The sequence below is a fragment of the Chionomys nivalis genome, chromosome X (genome assembly GCF_950005125.1).
Source record: "Chionomys nivalis chromosome X, mChiNiv1.1, whole genome shotgun sequence".
Lineage (NCBI taxonomy): Eukaryota > Metazoa > Chordata > Mammalia > Rodentia > Cricetidae > Chionomys > Chionomys nivalis.
In genome coordinates this window covers 71,001,538-71,019,636 of record NC_080112.1, presented here as the reverse complement: position 1 = coordinate 71,019,636, position 18,099 = coordinate 71,001,538, and the positions used below count along the sequence as shown (strand labels likewise).

The following is an 18,099-nucleotide window of genomic DNA, read 5'->3' as shown; positions in this document are numbered from 1 at the left end:
AATATGCAATGAAATGAAGGCCATTGGCAGATTGCTTATGAAAACTGGAGATTTCTACCTAAAACCGTGAAGGAACTAACTGCAAGTGTATCACACACTCATTGTGCTGGGTATTTCACATATACTAACGCATGTTATGTCCTTATGGGGCAGGAGACTGATAACCGTGGGCACAGTATACCATGCTTGTGATCACATAACACCAAGTGGTGAACACTCTAAATTTGAATCCAGGCCTGGTAGCTGGCCTCTACTTTGATACCAGTGCCTTGTTGTCCCTACCAATCATCTCCCACCTGCTTTTTCCCATCATTCTTTATAATCCCTTCCTATCCTTCATGGGCTCCCCAAATGCATCCTGAACCCATTAAATTTTAAGAGGTACAATTCTGTCTTCACTTTAAAGCTCAACCCAATCAAGTTATTTTTGAACCTCCCACGGTGTCATGAGCTGTAGGGGTGGCTGAAGACATGATCTCTGCTTCCGGTGAATAACTGAGAACGCTGGAGGACGACACAAAACCAAAGCCCCTTGGGTGGATGCAGATATCCTGGGGCTGACACTGCATAGAAGCCACTGAGAGTAAAACTTGAGGGAGATGGCTTCCTGGAGGCTGGAGGATTGGAGTAGAGCAGGGTACACGGGTGATGTTCTGCAAGGGACTCTCAGAAGCGTGAAGACAGAGCTGGCTGCCCTGGATTTCAGGCTGAATAGTCTAGATCACATACAAAATAAGTGGAAGCCATTGCAGTTCTGGAATGAGGATATAACATGATATAGTCACGCTTAAGATGGATCATGATGGTGTGGTCTAAAGGTGGACCTGAGTGAACCGGGACGAGTGCTGAGAAGTGCCGTGGAAAGAGTGTCACTAGTCCTTGAGGTAGATCATTTATAGGGAGAGGATAGAGAATAAGGGGAAAAGGACAATGGCTCTGGGGTTTCCTAGGTAAGCACAAACTAGGACTTGGTAGCTGCCAGTACAGGAGGCCTAGTTTTACACACACATGCTTAAAATACCTTATTCTGTTCATAACATATTCTGTTTCGATATACTGAATTTGTGGTATAATGTTAATTCCATCTAGTGTTTTTATGTGGAAAAAATTTGTTGCAGCCAACTACAAAGAAAAATTTTAGAAATAATTTGGTAAGGCAAGTATTATATGTTAAGTAAAGAAAACTCAAAATGGTTTAATGCCATCAAGTCTCGATTATATATACATATGTGTGTGTATGTATATATGCATGTATATATGTGTATAATGAATGAATGAGTATGTGGCTATGCACAGAAAAACATTCAAAAGAAATGATAGCAGTAGTTATCTTCAGGAATAACTTTTTGAGACAGTGTTTCACTGCTTAGCCCAGGCTGGCCTCAAACTCATGGTCCTCCTGCCTCAGCCTCCCTAGTGCGGCAAGTGCTGCAATATCCAGCTATCATCATCTTCAATGATACTTTACCAGAGTACTTTAACAGTAGTTGTCAAGGATTAAAATTATGGATAATTTTTCTTTCCTTTTTATTCTTTTTCTATATTTTTCAAAGTTTCTAACATAAATATATATTGCCTCCCAGTCAGAAAAGAAGTAACATGTTTTTTGTTTAAAGAAAAAGACAGTAAGAACTGGGGAGGCGGCTAAGTAGCAGAGCAGCTATGTAGCCTTCCATAACATCAATAAAACTTTATTCCTTAATTTAGATCCTATTTTCCAATTCCAGATTATAAAATATGACTACCACACCTACCTACAGACCATTCCAAGGACTTGTCAGGGGGAGTGTTTTAAATACTCCATTTTCTCTAGGTACCTCTAGGAATTCTAGGGCATTCCATTTACCTCGGAAAACAGATCATCCTCTGTCTGATGATGTAAATCCTCTTTTGTCCTGGGTAGGAAATCCAAATGTTTCCTTTTCCAAAATGCCTGTACCTCCTAAAGCAGCTATTTCAGTCTCTCTGGGTTTTGCCTTCTAATCACCTGATCCTCTGCGGTCGTGAGTGCAATAGCTACATAATATGTCCTACACTCAAGTAGAATGACTTCTCATAGTTTCTTCTTCTCAAAATGATTTCAGATAAAGGCCAGGGGTTGTGGCGTACAGCTGCAGTCCTAGTGCTCATGAGGCCGAGGCAGAAGTGTTGATGGTACATTGCCAGCATTTGCTTTATAGTGAGACCATGTCTCAGAAAAGTAATTAGGGCTGGTCAAATGGCTCCGTAGGTTAAGATTCTTGCCACTGAGCCTGATGACCTGAATTCAGTCCTCGTGACCCACGTGTCTACCAAATGGGAGGACTGATTCCTACAAGTAATCCTGACCTCCACCCACACATATATATGCATACACACACTAGATAAATAAATGTAAACAAAAAGTAAACAGAATTAGTTCTTTTGTGCTTTTCCATGTGAACTTTGGAATAACCTTGTCTAATTCTATAAAGTGATTTTGTTAAGATTTAGAAAGAACTTGTGTTAAAGCCTATACTTCTTTTGGATATAATTGACATCTTTACTATGTTGTTTTCCTACCTATAAATATAGCATGTCTCAACTTTGAGATTTAGGCCTTCTTCCTTTTTGTTAATTTTGAAGTGCTGAAGATTGAACTTTATGCATCTTTTATGTATGCTAGAGCAACCACTATACCTCCAAGCTACATCTCTAGCCATTTTCACTTTTTTTTTATTTTGAGACAGAATATTATTAGGTCACCCAAGGAGGCCTTGAGCTCCAATCCTCCTGCCTCAGTCTCACACATCCCTGGGATTACAGGTGTAAGCCACCATTCACAGCTATATTTTTATTTCCTTCATTAACATTTTGTAACATGTAGTAAAAATATCAATCTACCAAGATACAGCAATCCAAACTGTGTATGCGTCACACATCAGTGTATTAAAAAACATGAAGAAAAACTGATACAGTTTTACGGGGAAATAGAGGATTCATCACTGAGGCTGAGAAGATAACCCAGCAGTAGAGTGCTTGCCTCGCATGTGCAAGGTCTTAGCTCAACCCTCATTTCAGCAAAGAAAAAAAAAGTCCACAATTAGAGACTTCAGCATCCCTTTCTCATCAACAGACAGAAAAGAGCTAGGATATAGAAGAGTTCAACAGTGCTACCAATCAATAGGCTTTAACTGACATTTATAGGCTACTCCAAACAACAGAACACACGTATTTCTTAAGTTTTAAAGGAACATATAACAAGATAGGACCATATGCTCAGCCATAAAACTAATCTCAACCAATTGAGAATAATTGAAATTACGTAGAATATATTTTCTAACTGTAATAGTGTCAGCATAGAAATTATAAGCCTCTTGCAAAAAAAGACTCCAGACCTACAGAGCTTCACTAGATAATACTAATTCTACTGGAATGAAGAATGAACACCAACTCTATATTATCTCTCTCAAAAAAATTGAAAAGAAAAATCTGGTTTTTGCTACTGTTGTTGTTTGTGTTTTTTGAGAAAGGTACTCTCTGTCTCTGTCTGTGTGAGCATGTGTCTGTGTGAGAGAGAGCCAGAGACGTGTGTACATGGCCATGTGTGTGAGTGCAGGCACGTGTGCCAGAATACACATATGTAGGTCAGAGGACACCTTGTTTGAGACAGTGTCTCTGTTCATTGCTGCATATGCCAGGCTAGCTGGCCTTTGAGTTTCCAGTCCTTCAGCCTCTGCTCCCCCCACGTCACAGTAGGAGCCTTGGGGTTACAGATGTATGCTACCACAGATTCCAGGGATTTGAACTGGAATTCTCGTGACTGGGATAAGTGCCTTACACACTGAGCCTTCCTCTCTCCAGCCCGACAGGTTTTGCTATGCAGTCCTGGCTGTTCTAGAACTCCCTATGTAGACTAGACTAACCTGAAATTTGTGGTAATCTTCTTGCCTCTGCCTCTTCAGTGTTTACTTCAAAGGCATATGCCACTACATCTCCCTGCCTCAACAGGGGAAAATCTTAAAAAAAAATTAATCCCCAAAGTATACACTGCTATATGATACTGAATGAGGAAATGGAATGTTTTCCCTCTAAGCTCCAGACCAAGGCAATTTTGTCACTCTTATTCAAGATAGTACTGGAATTCCTAGCCAAACAATAAGGTAAGAAAAGGAAATTTATAAAAAATATCTATCAGAAAGGGAGAAAATAACATTATTTCTATTTTATTATGAATGACGACTTATGTCAAAAATCTAGAGGAATTTATCAAGAAAATACCTACAACTTTAAAAAATATAACTTCATTAAGTCTTTAAAAAAGAAAAAGTATTGAGCCAACCATGGTGGCTCACCCTTGTAATCCCAGCTACTGAGGCAGAAGGAATCCCAGTTTGAGGTTTGCCTGGGTAGCTTAGTGGGATTCTCTCAGTATTTAAAAAGGTGGGGGCTGAAGGGATGATTCAGCAGTTATGAGTACTGGCTGCTCTTTCAGATGTCTTGAGTTCGAATTCCAGCACCCACATGGTGACTCCCTGTGCCCATAACTATAGTACCGTGAGATCCAATTCCCTCTTCTGGTATGCCAATGTAATGCAGACAAAACATCCACATACATAAAATACATACATACATATATACATACATACATGCATGCATACATACATACATCTTTAAAAAATAAAAGCAAAGAAGGCCATCAAGATGACTTGGCCAGTAAAGACACTTGCCACCAACCCTGATGATTTTAGTTAGCCCCCTGGTCCCACAGTGTGGAAGGAGTGAACTGACTCTCAAAAGTTGTCCTCTGGCCTCCACACATTGCACACATTATACACACACACAATCATTCTGTATGTTCTGTTCCTTTAGAGAACTCTAACACAGACCCTACCTCAAAATAGTCAAAAGAAAATGTCCATATGCATGTATGTGTGTATATAGAAAGGGGATTTATTAGGCTGTGGTCCAACTGGTCCCACAGTGACCGTCTACCAATGGAACATCCAAGAATCCAGTAGTTGTTCAGTCCTTGAGGCTGATTACCTCAGCTGGTCTTCTGTGTAGTTGGAATCCTGAAGAAGTAGGCTCTAATGCCAGTGAAGGAATGGACTTGCAAGGGAGAGTGAGGGCAAGCAGGCAGAGAGAGAGCAAGCTTCCTTCCTACATGTCCTTCATATAGACTGCCAGCAGAAGGTGTGGTCCAGAGTGAAGGGGGATCTTCCCACCCAAAAAGATCTGGATTAAAGGTGAATCTTCCCACCTTAAAAGACAGACTAGAAATGGATCTTCCCCCTTCAAATTATTTAATTAAGAAAAAAATCCCTTACAAATGTGTCCATCCACTTGGGTTTTAGTTATTTCCAGACATAGTTAAATTGACAACCAAAAATAGCCATCACAGGGTCATATTAAATTACCCAAGCTAAACTTTAACTTCCTATGTAGCCCAAGCAGACCTTGAATTTACAATCCTCCTGCCTCAGTATACACCAGTGCTGGGATTTACAGACCTGTGCCACCAAAGCCTAGCTTCTACTGAAATATTTTAAAGTTTAGTTTCACATATATATTTCAAAGTCTGGGTTCCATAGTGGGCCACCATTGATAATTTAAGGACAAAGAAAAGCCCCTCATTGCTGCTTAGCAGTACAAATTAATGCTCCCATTAGACCTCCAATGGTATACCACCCCTTGGCAGGAATGGAAGTAGCATATTTTTTTAGACAGAGCCTTCTTGTATAGCCCAGGCTGGCCTCAAACTCATAACCTTCCTGCCTCGGCCTCCTCAGTGCTGGAGTTACAGGCCTGCACCGCCACATTTGTTCCTTTTTCACTGTCCCCATGTGACCTCTACTAATACAGTAGCAGGTGAGTCTCCTTGGTATTCAACTGAAGTGGGAGAGGAGGCCAGATATTGCTAGGCTAATTTTTGATTTCAAGTTTCCTATAAATACATATTAGGTGTTAATCTGTGCCAAAAGCTGCCCTGGGCACAGTGATAGACATTGCCGATCATAGAGCTCCTATTCTCTGGAACAGGATACACTATGAGCAAATAAACATTTAGTGATGAGTAGCAGTTAATTCAGAGGAGCACCATTTAGACCCTGGTCATTAAAGTCTCTCTGAGGAAATGTGTTTGAGAATCTCGGTTTAATGAAGTGAGTAAAGTTGAAAAAGTGAGGTGAAGGGAAACGTAGGGTTAAAGCTCCATGGAAGGGATGGTCTCAGTGTTTACTGTAAATGTTTTCCTGTATATTAGAAATACAGATATCACATGAAACTCTTTTAAGTTAAAAACATTTAATGGCCGTGCGGTGGTGGTGCGCACTCGGGGGATAGAGGTAGGAGGATCTCTGTGAGTTTGAGGCCAGTCTGGTCTACAGAGTGAGTTCCAGACTGGCTCCAAAGCTACACAGAGAAAACATGTCTCAAAAGAAAATTATGTTTTAGTTAATGTGTGTGTGAAGAGGACAGCTTTTGAGGATGAGTTCTCCCTTTCAATCATATGGGTCCTGGGGATCAAAACGTGGTTGTCAGTCTTGGAGGCCGGCACCTTTACTTGCTGAACCATGTCACCAGCTTGAAACTTTTGAATTTCATAGGTATTATTCTTTATGATGAAGCTGTTTAAAATAAGTTTATATAAGAAAGGTTTCTGCTGTGGTGTGTAAATATGATAAAGCTCCTGGCAGTGTTGAGCTGAGAAGTACAGCTGTCTCTGGAGTATTTATGATTTCCAGTCAATAGGTGAAAAAACCGAGGCTTTCTGAGGTTAATCTAGGCCACACAAGAGGAAAGGGGGGGGGATTCCACCTGGAAAGGTGAGGATTATGCTCAAACTTAAAAGAGGAAATAGACATTTTATTCTTCTGTCTGGTGAAGCTGATTATCACACAAAACAAATCAAAATTTTTTCAAGAGCAGCCGGCAGTGCCAATCTGTTGAAACATTTTTGCTTTTGTTTTCCCAAAGCATATGCCTAAAGCATAATACTGCACTCAACGTCCTCCAGCTCCTCGTGCTCAAATGAGCAATGAGCGAAAGGAAGCTAGGCATTTATTAGAGAAAATAAGGTAAGGCTCTCAGAGTTCTGGAATGTCTAGCTGTTGACAATTTTTAGTCTACACAGAGACCCTTTAACCATCTGAGGTTGGGAGCTGTCTAGAGCTCGGCAACAAGCACTGAGAGTCATTTGATTGCAGAAGTAGCAGGCCCTGCTCCAGAGCCTGGCTGCCTGGGGGCAACTGATAAAGGAGTCTCTCTAAAAAGTTGCTACAGACTCCACAGACATGCAGTCCCCTGCACTCCTCTGCTCTACCTGAATGGGGACATTCCAACACCACCAGCACCAAAATGTCACAACCTTTTGAGAAAGAGAAGCATCTTTATGGGTTCTAGTTTGCCCACATCCTTCTGCCTCTTTGCAGCTCCAAGTATGTTTTGGAAGGGGATTTCATAAAGATTTCTAAATTGAGTTAGAATTTCAAGTCTATTGTGACATGCAAATTAGTCCTGCTTGCCCGTTGGCAGCAAAGCAGCTGAAGTGCCTAGAGACGGGCCATAAAATGAAAACATCAAAGTGATTAAATGTGCCCGAAGAGCATAATTGAGTGCATGAATAAGAGAAAATAAAACAAATTGATTTTCTCCAGTGCCAGAAAAACAGAATAATTGAGAACAAAATAATAGACTTTGAAGTAATCAAAGTGAGGAATGCTCCATAGTGACACAGAAACAGCCAGTTGTGGGGGAGATTTATTGTGTTTCTGTTATCATTTTTACAACTTTAATTTCATTAGCTAATAAATACAAATCAATTGAAAAATCAGTCAACCAGAGAGGAAGGAGTCCCAAGCTGAAGAGGTGATCCTTAATCCACTATATTACACGTGTGCCAAGGCACACACACACACACACACACACGCTGCAAGCAGAACAAGTTCTGGAAAGCCTCATTTGGAGGTGGTGACTGGCTGCCTCTTATGCCTGTCACTTGCCAGATATGGTTTACAGATTGAGCCATAAAAAGGGTAACTCTTATATGCCACCAAGATTGCCATCGGAAAGAATGGCCTGAGTATAAGCATCTTGGTTTACAAAAATGACATTTTCATGACACTAACCACACCTGTAATTTTGCCTTGCATCATATGACTTCATTTAGTGGTGATGGTGGTGGTGGCAGCTATGAACTACAATAGCAGGAGCACCTGCCACTCTTGGATGGTGGCTTGCTGCCTCAATCACCCCCCCAAAAAAATAGTGGCATTGAAATCTAATGTCAAATTGAGAGGACCAACCCTTTGGCATCCAGGTTGGTAGCTATGATGCTGGACAGGACCAAGGGAGGAAAGCTAGATGGAGGTAGACTTGTTGTGTTGAGCCTGACAGTAGAGCATCAGGGACAGCAAGCCATGCTGGGACCAGGTGCTGGAAGATCACAGAGTAAACATGAGACTGCTTAGAAACTATTTTTATGGCTCCTCCAAGAAAAGAATCCCTCCACCCCACTCCTCAGCTGTTCATAGCTCAGTGGCCCTTCCCTTCAAGATTCACAGCATGGATGTTGTGACCTGAATTGTGGGTTTTCCTTCATAGGCCTTTGAGCTACTCCGGTAGGGACTTCCAGATGTTCGTGGCACACCCTGTCTTCAAGGCTCCATAGTTAGTGGCCATGCCTTTGGCTCTAGTAAAGGTCTTGGGGCCAATGGGACTGTAAACCAGGGTGTGCAAAAGAAGCTGGCATTACTGAGACTGGCACTACTTACTGGCTACCACAGGACGGCATGGATAAGAGACTGGCCTGCCAGACCATTTTGTCCCCTTGAATCCATCTTCTAGGAAGAACCAAGATGCTAAAGAGGGTCTCAGACCTTCTAGTAGCATGCAAGGCCTAGCTAGAATATGCCTTAAAGTGAGTAGTAGATATTAATATTTTGTATAAGACAGCAAAAGTTTGTCTCCAGTTGAAGCTGAAAATCTCAGCTTCATTTCCCACTGGTGTTTGGGTGGAGCAAATCATTTTGAAACTCTAAAGCATTATACAGATGTAAAGCTGAATTATCCTTCCTACTTCTGTTATTCCCATTATCCTTGATTTCCCAGCACAGAATTTTTGTCTGGAGAAAAATGTGGAGAAGGAACATGGACAAAAGAAGCTGGGAGCTGTGACTCCCAAATGCCTGGGAGGCAATACCCAGCCCAATAGATGGACAACTGCTGAGGCCAGCTCCACTCGCTGCCTGGCAAGCACACAGTTCGCTCCTGTGATGTCACCCCTACAGTTACTTGTGCCCATCCTTCCGCATGGAGCCAGTAGATTTAGGCACAGGAGGGGAGATAAAATGAATCATAGGCTATTTTAGAAATTGCTTCGATTCCATTTGAGCCTGCCGTGGTGCCTCGCAAGCTGAGCAGAGCACCTTAAGTCACAGGGTAATGGGCTTTAAGTGCTGATAGCTGGGAAGTGCCGGAAGCCTGGTGGGATTAATCCACAACCCCGGGTTCTAATTCAGGTGAGAGAATGACAAGTGGCAAATGGTGATTCTACAGAATTGACATTGAAAGGCTTTATGATGACAGGAAAGATTGACATCCCAAGGCAAGCAATACAGTTGACAATCGCCAGCTGAAAAATTAAATCAGTCTTTCGTGTCAGCAACATGCCCAAGGCTGGATAGAATTCCTTTGGACTGAGCCAGGTGTGCTGTCTCTCATCCTAGCATTCTGGAGGCTGAGACAAGAAGATTGCTCCAAGTTCAAGGCCAGTCTCAGCTAATTCAGTGTACTCCAGGGCATCTTGGCCTATAAAGTGATGCCATCTCAAAAGAGGGCTGGAGGATGACTCAGCAATAATAATTCATTTTCTTTTAAGAAAAGTAAGAACTGTTGGGCTGCCATTGCCCCCAGTTAAGAGAAAGACCCTCACAACTGTCATCAACTAGAAAACCCACTCTAGATCATACAAGTCACCCCTCTCCTCCCTAAAATCCTGGCCACTTCACTCTCTCCTTGCCCACCATCCTGAGCTCTGGCCACAAAACCTTGTGCTTGTCTATATACTTACTACTATATTCCTGCGGCCTGCAACCTCTTTCCCTTTTGCCTCCACAATGCCATCTGCTGTGAGACCTTCTGTTCCTCTGAGGGGCAATTCTGCCTCCAGAGCTCCTAGGGGCACTTTGGCATTCCTCCAGCCTGCTATAGTACTGTCTTTGCAATTATTTGTTGGGGAAGGGAACAGAAGAGGTAACTAGAGTGAGTATAATAAAAGTACATTATGCTCATATATGAAAGTGTCACCATGACGCTGGCAAGTAACCATTCTTTTTGGTTTTTCGAGGTAGGGCTTTCTCTGTATAACAGCCCTAGCTGTCCTGGAACTCGCTCTGTAGACCAAGCTGGCCTCACACTCACAGAGATCCGCCTGCCTCTGCTTCCTAAATTCTGGGATTAAAGGCGTGTACCACTGTACCCGGCTGAACCCCATGTTTTGTACAATTAATTTGTACTAACTTAAAAGAGGGCTAAAATCTCATTTGTCACCCAGCCCAAAATGTTGAGTCTCCACTTAATTGCCATGTATTTGCTTGCCTCAACCATGTTTATAATGAGGTCCTTAAGAGGAATGAGCCAAGTTTCAGCCTCTGAGGTGAGCATGAAAGCACTCAGTCAGCTGCCCCATGGCTCGACAGGCATTAGTTCCTTCAGTGACTAGGACTTGTGGCCCTGCTGTGTGCCAGGCTCTGTAAAGGGTGCTGGCGACAGAGAAGTGAGCACGGTGGACACTGCTGCCACCTGCAAACAGCCTTTGGGGAGAGACAGGCTGACAGCAAGTAAAGAAACACGGATGCTTCTAGTGTGCTGGGCGCGTCGATGAAAATAAAACAGGACCACGTGGCAGAAAAGTGACTGGGGTGGCTATTTAACTTGGGTGGTCCTAAGGCCCCTCAGAGGTGACTTTTCAGTTCAAACCTGTAGACTCAAGGTGACGGAAGTGATGAGATGGGTCAAATATTAGACTATCCAAAGACAGCATCCAGAGAGAATGAATGGCAAGTTTGAAGGAAGGGCATGCCCTGTAAGGGGAGACTTGTGTTCAAGCCATACAAGAAGCCCATGTGGCTAGAACTCATGAGGTCTGACCTGATCACTAATAAAAATACCTGGCTAATACATAGTTGAGTATAGGGGACAGAGAGAGAATCAGGGAGCCAGCTTCGAAGCTACCAGAGCTCTCCATGCAAAGGGTAGTCGTGGTTCAGAGATGTAACAGTAGTGAAGGGGAGAAGTGCATGGATTTGCCGTCTGTTTTGGAATTGAATCGCAGGACTTAATAATGGATTGAAGAGGAAGGTTATAAACAGAGGAAGAAATAAAATCCTCGATTCAGTCAGTGCCATGACAGAAGGGACAAAAACACCAGTGGTCTATGTTTATATTCTAAGTACTCACTACTGTCAGCTACCTCGCTGGGTGGCAGGACGTTTCCACCTTCCCAGAAAGCTCTTTTGGACAACACTAGTCTATATTTAAAAAGACTAAATAATCATAGAAGACAAGTCTTAGACTGGAGAATATATTCACTATATTAAGAACCAGCTCAACAATAGGAAAACAAAGAACCCAAATTGGAGATGGCAACAGATCTGAAAAGAAGCTCGTGCAAGATATACAGATGGCAAGAACGTGTATGGGTAGATGGTCAACACTGTGTGCCACAAAGGAACTGCAAATTAAAGCAACAGCATAGCACGGCACACCTATTCGAACAGATGCTGCCAGAACCAAGTGCTAGAGGAGACAAGGAGCCATGGGAACTCTCAGTCTTTGTTGGTGAGGACATAAAATAGTGCAGCCCGTTGGGAGGACTGTTTACCACTTTGTGCCAAAGCTAAGCAGTCTTGCTGTGTGATCCAGCAATGGCTTCCTTGGTATCTGCCCAAGTAAGTTAAAACTCATGTCCATAAAAAGCTGTACATGAATGTTTAGAGCATATTGATCATTATTCATAATCATCCAAACATGGAAGTAACCAAGAGGACTTTCAGTAGGGGAGTGGATCAACTGTGGGATCAGGAAGTTCAGGAAACACTTACATGTCCCTTTTCTCCCATTAACGTTTTGCATTAGTTGTGTGCACCGTGCTCAGTCTTTCTGCAAACCTGAAACTGCTCTAAGTCTATTAATTAAAAAGGAAAGACTAAGAAAAAGCGTACTAGCACCTAGCAAGGGACATAGCACAAGGGAACCACTACATATATGTTCACTGAAAAGCTGGATAGGCAAATGAGTCTGTCAGTGGACTTGGGAGGCTAAGGCAAGAGAAGCTTCAGTTTAAGGCCAGTCTGGGCTACATAGCAAGACATTGTCTCAGAAAAGCAGAAAGAATGAACCAATGAATCAAAAGAACCCAGGCCTCCTGAGTCTTGGTTCTGAAGGTCTTCTTGTATATCAGAGGTGAAGACTTAGTATAACTAATTATCCAGACAAGAATATTGAGAAGTAAATGGAGTGTCCTGAGTGTAAACTAGAAGTTATGAACAGCTCACAGGCTACATTTTGCTTCCAAAAGTAATTTGACTATTCATATCTTCAAAATTTTCAGTAACCCACACTTAACACTGTGGATACTTTGCATTAAAATATGTATTTCTGTCTTCACTTGGGAAATGAACAAATCTAGACTCCTGGGGCCTCTATGCCTGCCTAGTAAAGAATGGCTGGATCCACTTGGCATGTGCATCTTGTTTGCCACAAACCCTATCCCTCCCATTTGTATGTCTCACTCTAGGCCAAGCATGGGTTTCTGCTCACACTCTGTTAGTTTTCATTATTTTTATAGTAGCTGAGCAAAAAGGAAAGCGTTTTTGAGATACAGTCTAACTATGTATTAGTGTGGGAGAATTGTCTGTATTCTGTCAATCGTGTTTTAAATAAATGCTGATTGACCAGGAAGGAAGTATAGGTGGGAAAACCAGACAGGAAGTAGAAATGATGTAATGAGAACAGCAGAATTCTGGGAAGGAGGAAGCTGATTCCTCCCACTCCTGCCCAGACCACCAAAGCAGCAGGATGTGATCTGCTCCACTGAAAAAAAGTACTGAGCCACATGGCTAACATAGATCAGAAAAATGGGTTAATCAAGATGTGAGAGTTAGCCAGTGAGAGGCTAGAGCTAATGGGCCAATCAGCTTATAATTTATAGATACCTATGTGTGATTTTCCTTGGGGCTAAACAGCTGGGGGTACCGGGAGGGACAAAACCCCAACAACAAGTAGGCCCCCGTTCATGTTACAATGTATCACTAGTTGCCCTGGAATTCACTGTTTAGACCAGCTGGCCTCGAATGGGGAGGTCTTCCTGCTTCTGACCCCAAGTGTTAGGATGAAAAGTGTGTATCACCACACCCAGCATGAAAGTATTTATTATACTGGTCATGATTCAAGGTGGGAAAATGATAAAAGCATCATAACAGCTCCATGTCTTGCCCTAGTTGGATTTTGCTCACATGCACTGGATTCTCTGGCTCTCTGGGCATCTAGGTTTGCTCCCTCTAATCTGAAGCCTAACCTCAAGATGTCTCTGAGTTAGTTCTATTTGGAACTTTCCCTTGCACTGTCTCCCAGGCCTCAAACTGTGTTGGCCTTAGAATTTCATCAGCCTACCACCTACTGCTAGAAAAGCTGGACATCGGGAGAAAAACAATGGGCATTATTTAAGCTTACATATTTTTGGTTACCCAAATTCAACGTTGCTCATCATCCACTTTTGGTGGAAATAATTTCTGCTGTTTTACATAATTCCTCCAAATGTAATGACAGAGGAAGTCAGGTGTAATAGAATACAGCACCAGCCTTTCCTCTCTGTGGTCATCTGTGGCTAAATCACAATGACCCAGAGTCTTATCCTTTCATGTATTCATTTAGTCCCCAAGCACTGGCTATGCTTACAAATGGAGGGATCCTTGCTTCAGTAGTGGGGTTCCCCGTGGGCTGTCCTCAGCAGAGGCTCACATGTATGGACAGGGCCTACGTATGAAGTCCTGTCTAGATAAAGCTTTAGGCTTTACTCCCAGATAGTCAGGGGTGGGGCCACAGTTGGCAATGAGCAAGAAGCAGCCCTACAATCAAGAGAAGCATCAGTGAAGAGACTGAGGCAGTGACCTGAAGAAAGAGATGTGGCAGAGGTTAAGGTAGTGCAAGAGAAAGGAGAGAGAACTCAGGAAAATCATGAAGTTAGGCTTGGCAGCCCATAAGACATAAAGGGGCATGAACGAAGACATGAAGAATCAGGCATGGTCCAAGGATTTTGAGTTAGTTTCAAACACCAAAAACATGATCCAAAATATAAAAAAAAAAAAAACTGCTGAATTTGGCCTCATCAAAATTAACTTTAGCTTTACAAAAGACTTGCTAGCAGAATGCAGAGATAACAAATGTACTGAGATAAAATGTTTGCAAATCATATGCCCAACAACAGATTTGTATCTAAAACATACAAAGAGCTCTCCAAACTCAACAGTAGAAAAACTGCAAATTAAAAAATGGGCATAAGACATAAAAAGGGAGATACAAATAGCAAATTAACACATAAAAGTTTAACATCATTAACTATCAGGAGACATCAAAATGAGATCACAACAAGATAGCACCATATACCCATCAGAATAGGCAAAACAAACAATTCTGCATGCTGGCAAGGGTGTGGAGGAACCAGATCCCTGGCAAGAGTATAAATGACACAGTGACTCTGAAAAACACTTTGACAGTTTCTTATAAAACTACATGTATTTGGGAGGCAGAAGCAGGTAGGTCTCTGAGTTTGAGGCCAGTCTGGTCTACAGAGCGAGTTCTAGGACAGCCAGGGCTACACAGAGAAACCCTGTCTCAAACAAAACAAACAAGACAATTAAATGTACACTGTGTTTACTCAAAACCCTGTATGTGAAATAGAAACTTTATTCATAATAGCAAGAAAGCTCAGTTCTCCTTCAGTGGGTGGTGGTTAAACATACTGTGCCACATGCACAGGTATTTCGTGCACACAGCAACTTGGATGGGCTTTTACATTTATTAATTATACAAAATAATGTGTTTCACTGGTGTTTTCATGCTTATGTGCCATATGCATTGATCACATTCAGCCTTAGAGCCTTCTCTATCCCCCCTTTGGATAGATCTTAAGGGCAGTGGAAATGGCAGTCACAAAATTTTATGTACTATAATAGCCCGTTTATGTAACATTCTGGAAATGAAACTGTTTTAGAGATGGAGAACATTAATGGTCACCAGGGCTTAGAGAAGGTGAAGGGGGAAGGATGGGAATGACTGGGTTTTAAAAGGGTAGGAAGAGCAGGGATGAGATGCCATAGTTCTGAGTCATGTTTGGAATAAAGATTATATGAATCTACACTTGTGATAAAATTGGATAGAACTATATACTTATTAACATATAAGTACAAGTTAGAGTCATGAAATACGAATAATATCGATGAATTACGCGAATGTCAACTTCCTAGTTTTGATGTGAACAACAATCATGTAAGATGCTAATTGGAAAAAAGCTGGTGAAGGCTCCATGGGTCCTCCCCTTACTATGGTGTTTATTGTTGCTGTTATTTGCAACTTCCTATGGATCTGTAGTGCTTGCTTCCATTTATATGGCATTCTTTGGGTGGGGGGTCGAGACAGGGTTTCTCTGTGTAGCCGTGGCTGTCCGGGAACTCACTCTGTAGACCAGGCTGGCCCTGAACACAAAGAGATCCACCTGCCTCTGCCTCCCAAGTGCTGGGATTAAAGGTGTGTGCCACCACCATCTGGCTCTTATATGGCACTCTTGAAAAGACAACACTATAATGACAGAGAAGACATCAGTAGCTGCCAGGTAGGCAGGAGGATGTGACTTCTAAAAGATGGCGCTGAAGGCTTTAAGGGTTAGGAATCTTCTGTATCATGAACAAATATGTATGTTCAGAATCAGGTCTGTGGATTGAAAAAGTCAATTTTACTGTAATTTTAAAATTACAAAAGTAGAACTCAATCGTAGACCGCTTTCCTAGCACTCACAGGGATCAGGATTTGATCCCCAGCACCAAAACCTAAGTACAATTTTTAGAAAAGCTACTTTTTTTTTTCTGATTACCTCCTTCTCCCTCTCCACTCATCCGTCATTCTCCATCCACTGTATGCCTGCTGGCGTGAGGCACCCTGTAGCTTCTGATGCTTAAAGGAGAACAGTATCCTTCCTGTTTAAAGGACAAGCAGGAAGTAGAACTTGAACTCTGGTGTTCTGCTCAAGGAAATGGAGCAAAGAGAAGACTGAGCAAGGAGCAAGTGAACAAACTGAGCACTTTTAGAGCTGGGTTCTGTGTAATGCTTTTCCAGCGGCACTCTTGACCCAACCTTTATTGACTCCATACTGCATAGGTACCCACAAGAGAAAATGCCAGAAGGGTTGTGCCCTGCTAAGGGGGACAAAAAGGTTGGGGTAGAGGAAGATTTGATGCAGTTAACTGTGAACTCTGAAAAGTGTTACCTGGACGTGTGTGTGTGTGTGTGTGTGTGTGTGTGTGTGTGTGTGTGTGTGTCTAAAAACATTTGGACTAGGATCAGCTGCACGATTGTTCTGGATTGGCCTGAACCCACCCGGTCTCAGCAGTCAGCTGGTGATCAAAAATCCTGATTTGTATACTGCTTTCTAGGATAACAAGAGTATCTAGGCCCTTTGTCCCTCATCATTTAAGGCTTATTCACATAAAAAGGGTCACCACATACTCATTCTCAGCAGGAGAACTGGCCCCAAAATATAACCACTTCTTTTCTTCTCCACAGTTCCACTGAGGTATGTCATTCATATATGTTACCTGAATCTGAGTTCTGTTTTTCTCTCCTGTTTGCAGGGAATCTGAAGCATGTGGTCTAGTTGATTTCCAGAGCTGGGAAGCAGTGCCTATAATGAAGACAGTGTGTTGATGCAAGCAGTTTGTGGAATTTGTGACTGCAGGGGAAATTTGGAAGAAATTACTTCCTGAAAATCTCCAAGGGGCACCAAGTGGCAGCTGGCCTCCTGGGGTGAGGAGGCAGGCACCCCAGAGCCAGGAAGATATCCAATGTTTAAAGTGTTTATTTTAAAACACACACAAATGCCGTTTTTAATGTTTCAAAATTATTTTTAAGCAAATTGGGGGGGAGTATTTTTATCTTCTTAAAGGGGACAAGTCACAAGCTGCAGAAAAGTGGGATGGGGTGCAGCAGACAGGCAGGTTTGGACCCCAGGGCCATTTGGTAGAGCCCTGTGGGGGGTGCTGTTAGCAGACTGGGGAGAAGAGGAGTCTTGCCACTTTTGTTTTAGTATTGTGCACTCATGTTGTTTCTAATAAAAATCTTTCAAAACCTAGCTAACCTCGCTCTTCTCACTGAAAACTGCCACTGAGAGCACACACCTCTGCACTTTTCCTGTCACCAAAGGTCAGCCATGACCCTCTTACTTCCATATTCTGCCCTGGCCAGCCTAGGACTCCCACCCTAAAACTTGGACCCTCGTGGGGAACTAGTGTATCCCCTTCCCAGATGACACACTCTGTCACGTGCTAGGGCCTGTCCATGAAAAACAAGGTGCAGGGTTACAGACTCTGTGTCCATGAAAAGGAGCCTGTTGCACTCTGAGGAGGTGCCTGCCCTGCCAAAGATTCGGGGGTAGGAATGCAAAGTCTTGGGGGGGGGTCGTTTCCATGCGTTAGACAGGCCACTTCCAACTCAGGTGTAGACAGTTGAGACGCATGACCGCTGTCTGGTGTAACCCTGGGAGATGGTGCAATGGTGATGAAAAGACAGCCATTCAGTATGATTTTAGAAGCCGAATGACCAAATATTTATTAAGTTCTCTCAACTACTGTGACAAGTCTAAGAGACACAACCACAGCCCAGACCTGGCCTTGGGCAAAGGGAAGAAAAAGCAAATACATGCTCAAAGCCAAATTGAGAGCAACTGGCGCAGCCCACAGGCCCCCAGCAGCATGTCTGAAGGGATATTTAACTTGAATTTCCCCAAGCAAGCAAGCAAGCAAGCAAGCAAGCAAGCAAGCAAGCAAGCAAGAGCATTCCACAGAAGGGAGTGAGAAAGCCCTGAGTGTG

At 42.7% G+C, this 18,099-nt stretch overlaps 1 protein-coding gene across 2 annotated transcripts in view; it reads left to right on the top strand.

Annotated features, from left to right (window-relative positions):
- Nucleotides 1-17,320, top strand: part of Hdac8 (histone deacetylase 8) — a 220,145-nt gene extending 202,825 nt beyond the window's left edge. For both annotated transcript variants that reach the window (XM_057759662.1, XM_057759660.1), the window contains one exon: nucleotides 16,866-17,320. In XM_057759662.1, coding sequence (XP_057615645.1) covers nucleotides 16,866-16,874 — 9 coding nt within the window. In that variant the 3' untranslated portion in view covers nucleotides 16,875-17,320. The remainder of the gene's footprint in view (nucleotides 1-16,865) is intronic.
- Nucleotides 17,321-18,099: the final 779 nt, after the last annotated feature.